Source organism: Pteropus vampyrus, unplaced genomic scaffold (genome assembly GCF_000151845.1).
Source record: "Pteropus vampyrus isolate Shadow unplaced genomic scaffold, Pvam_2.0 Scaffold1000004567, whole genome shotgun sequence".
Lineage (NCBI taxonomy): Eukaryota > Metazoa > Chordata > Mammalia > Chiroptera > Pteropodidae > Pteropus > Pteropus vampyrus.
Window position 1 is genome coordinate 1 of NW_011918969.1, and position 4,332 is coordinate 4,332.

The 4,332-nt window shown below is 37.2% G+C and overlaps 1 protein-coding gene across 1 annotated transcript; it reads right to left on the reverse strand.

The window, feature by feature from the left end:
• Window positions 1-3,461: 3,461 nt before the first annotated feature.
• LOC105311514 (keratin-associated protein 13-1-like) lies at window positions 3,462-3,920 on the reverse strand. Its single transcript, XM_011387500.1, has one exon. The coding sequence runs from the start codon at window positions 3,918-3,920 to the stop codon at window positions 3,462-3,464; it is 459 nt and encodes a 152-aa protein (XP_011385802.1).
• Between the last annotated feature and the right edge of the window lie 412 nt (window positions 3,921-4,332).

Consider the following 4,332-nt stretch of genomic DNA (forward strand, 5'->3'; position numbering starts at 1 on the left):
TCATTCCTAAGGGACAGTAGAGAAAATCTCAGAGCAGGGCTATGTAAGTCATGGCGAGAGGTATGATTTCCTGTTGAATAGCTACATAAGGTATTTTGAATTTGAATAATAACTCACATTCCCTTCATTTAAAGTTCAGTGCCTTTCAGGTTATAATCTACGTACTGAACTCTGCCCTGTGTGTGTTAGCATTTTATTCGACTGTTAATTGCAACATAATGAGCCCCCAGTCACATAAGCACATTAACTTTGCTACCCAAGAATAATAATAAGTCCAAACAACCATTCTTGCATATTAAATGTGGAGGCTGTTTTTTTATCATTGACATCTTGTCACCCCAGACACAAAGCTCAGGCTTTCTCAGGCGTCAGTGTTGCTTCTGGATCTGTAGGTTTGGGCAATCCCACTGTGAATTATTATGTAATCTTTTATCTCTTGCTTTCCAGATATCATGCTTTAATAAAAAATAATTTTGTAGTTTTCCTCCCTAAACCCCACATCATATTCATCAAAGCGATTACGTCATTGCTTATACAGTTACCTCTTTCTAAAGCTCTCTTCAAATCTACCCTTCACTCCAAGATAACGAAAGAAAATTTGTTTCTGTCACTTGATCTAGCTCTTCAAAGCCAAATGCTTCTGTCTTTTCTAAGTTTCCAGTATTTTTGCAGAACTCTAGTGCAAAGTTAAAGTTTAAACACTTTAATGAGTTAAATTCAGAGCCTTCCACTATATTCTCTGTCACCATCACCCATCTCAGTCACCAACCCAATGTTCCCTGGCCCTCAAACTCAATAAGACACTAGAAGGTAAAAAAAAAAAACAAAACAAAAAACAAAAAACAAAACAAAACAAAAAAACCCAGAGTGTACATAAGAGATGGAAAGTCATGGAGACAGAGAGAGAAGAAAAGAGAGTTAAGACAAAAATAAGAAAATAGTTGAAAATTAGCAGTGATGAGATACCAAGATTGTTATTGAGAGAATAAAGGATGCAAAAAGTATTATTCTTTTCTGATCCCTGTAATCTGAACCTCACATTAAACTTTGAAAAGTTTAAATATGGAACTATTCAAATGTATGCATTTCCTCTCCTCTTTGCTTCTCTGTTTCAATTTTTGGCCTCTTCACTCAGATTCCATTAGAAATTCTCTAAGTCACTCAAAGATTCTACTAGATTCTCTAAATCTAGTGACTCCAAGTCACTAGATTATCTCATGTTAAAACATTTTTTTTTTTTTTGTACTCATCATTTCTTATAGGGCCTGGCGCCTTCCTTGCTTGAAATTAGAAATTTCTAGTTCTATTATGTTTGCTGAATGCATTCTCAGGACTTTTTCACTGGCCATGCTACTGTGATCCCTTTGAGTGTGTTTTCCCAAATGAGTTTTTTTATTCCACATTTTACTCATTCCACATTATTTAAAGAAGAATTCGTAGTCCACATTCAATGTTAATAGCAATAATTCAGACTCACAGGATCTTTTTAGTCTTACTAATAAAAATGTTAGCTGCCTCTTTACACAAAAGTCAATGAGTAACTGCACTAGATGACACATTTTTAATAATTATTAGTCTTTGAATGTGAGTGACAGAAATCATATTTCATTTTAATTATGTTTAATTAGTTTAAACCAAAAAGAAGACTTTATTGGTCTATATAACCAAAATGCATGAAGGGCTAATAAAGATGGCTTCAGGAATGATGAGAACCAGAGGCTCCTGTATCACCAGGAGCCTCTCTCTATGTCCTTTTCTTGATTCCTCTGGGGTTTTGTTTTTTTTTTTATTTTTTTGGGGGTGGGGGGAGGGTTCTGTTGGGTATATTTTTTGTGCACAGAGCACTTGGTTTCCACACCTTCATACTTAGCCCATTATTGTCTTGAGTATATGAGAAGAGAGGCCCTCTTTTCTCACATACAATTAGAAAAAGCTTAAGGAAAAAAAGCAGACAAATCAATAAATGCTCCATAGCACATGATTGGAGTAAATGATTATCTTTGATAGCTATGCTCCCACTCATGGAGAGCTATTGCTAATTATGTTATGGAAAAAATGTAACTGAATTCTGACACGATGTTTAGCATCTGAGACAAATAGCTAACTTAAATAAAAAATAACTACAAAGTGTGTTCTGTGTCGGATCTGAATAATATCTAATAAGGATCTTTTTTTTTTTCTTTTTTACTACCAGAGCTGAGCAGTGGATCTAAAGAAGACCTAGGCAGATTATAAGTTTCAGAACATTAAAAATAATCTAATCTTACCTTCAATTTAATGCAGAACTCACTCAAAAAAGGGGGGGGTGTAGTTTATTTGTCTACTACTTGAGGAACTCTATGTAAGTTCAAAAAAATTACCCGTCGTAATAATTCTAAATTTTATAATTTATAAATATATATTTCTTTATAACAAGCTAATACATTCCTCCCTATAACTCTTTCAATTTCTCACAATTTTAAACTTTAAGACTCTGTCTCTCTGTCTCTCTCTGTCTCTGTCTCCCTCTGTCTCTGTCTCTCTGTCTCTCTGTCTCTCTATTGGTTGGTTTCTCTCTCTCTCTCTCTCTCTCTCTCTCTCTCTCTCTCATACACACACACTCACACATTCACACTGAAAAACCCATTTACCTATATATTTAAAGATAACCATAATGCCTTCCAACCCCTGGAGCATCATATGTTCTCTTTTCCATACCAATATATTGAATTTATTCTAATATTTTATATAATATATTTTAAAATATTTTATTGCCTAGTTGACATCTTCTGGAAAAACTCTAACTCAATATTGTTTTGAATTGTAAAATTAAAACCAAATATAATTGTTAGTGTATGGTGTCTTTATCAAAACACAGAGAAAATATTCACTCCATTATGGTCAGACTCTCAATAATAAAATTCTACCAACTTTGATGATGGAATACAGACCGACTTCTTAACTCTGAGTCAGTAGAGAGACCAGAGACTTCCCCCATATACCAGGCCTCATGCCATTTTCTAGGGAAATGGATTTCCTAGGCAAATCCAAACTTATTTCTTAATGGAAATTCTCTGAGGATCTAGAGCCCAAACACAGATCACAAATCAAAATTTGAAAATCAATAAAAAACAATGAGAACATATCAGATGCAAAAGTAAATGAGTTTATTAGTCAAATAAACATGAACTCCCATACATTTGCGAGGAGAATTTGTGTAATTCTGAATCAATTGTTTCAAATTACAGATATTGATCTCAATATTTTGGTCATTTCACTGTCAGAACAAACTAGTCTGTCAGCCAATGCTTAGTGCTAGAGAAAGGGCGAAAAGTTGGTGATAAGGGGGGTTAGCTAACATTGCTGAAAAGGCCTGTGATAGAAACTGTAAGTAGAGACTAAACATTTTGCTCAAAAGGTCTGGAAACTCAGCAGGTTCATCTGCAAAAGGCTGATCTATAGATTGGCCGGTAATGAGAAGACTAGCAGCTCCTAGAAGGCAAGTAGATTGGGTGGCAGAATCTGGACCCATAGCCCCAGGCAGGGAAGCCACAGACTCCATAACTCAGGGGTCTGAAGATACGGGAACCACAGCCCAGGGAGTAGCAGCTTCTGGATCCATAGCCCAGGGAGCAGCCGCTGCTGGATCCAGAGCCCAGAGACACGGTGTAAGCTGACCGGCAGGGACTGCAGGGTGTGGAGGTCCTTGGGCGGTAGCAGGACGACTGGCAGGGGCTGGACACCACACAGGACGTCTGGTAGCTGGTGGGCTCACAGCAGGTCTCCTGGCAGCCACGGTAGAGAGAGGATCCCACCTGGTAAGTACTGGGAGAGCAGACCAGGTTGCTGGGGTAGGAAGAGCCACAGGAGGAGCGGGGAGACTGCAGGTAGCCCCCAAGGGAGCGGGAGGAGAAGTTTCCAGAGCAGCAGTTGTAGGACATGTTGACGGGAGATGTGAATTCAGCTGAGTTACAGGGAGAAGATTCTCTGAGTTTCAATACCATGGTCTGGACTCCAAGTTATATATACTCTCAAACTTGGGTGTGTCACTGTCCAATGCTCCTTCCTCCTTGCTCACCATTTTATAGAAAAATACCTCTTTAGATTATTGCTTAAGTTAATTTATCACATATTCACATACTTAATTGTACTTTAATTACTTTGATACACTTAAGAAGAAGCTACTCAGTCTCTTCCCCTAGGAATTTTCTGTGGTTTGACCTTCGAAGTTTTATATTTCCAAATATACTCTTCCTTATTATCTACGTGTGCAGTAAGCCCTTGTCCTATCAAATAGAAAAAACTTTTTTTTTTTACTATCTATTAAATTCTCAAGAGCATCAGTGATTACTA

Bases quoted from the DNA above. Each gene is read 5' to 3' on its own strand.
- LOC105311514 (XM_011387500.1), bottom strand. From the start codon at position 3,920: ATGTCCTACAACTGCTGCTCTGGAAACTTCTCCTCCCGCTCCCTTGGG.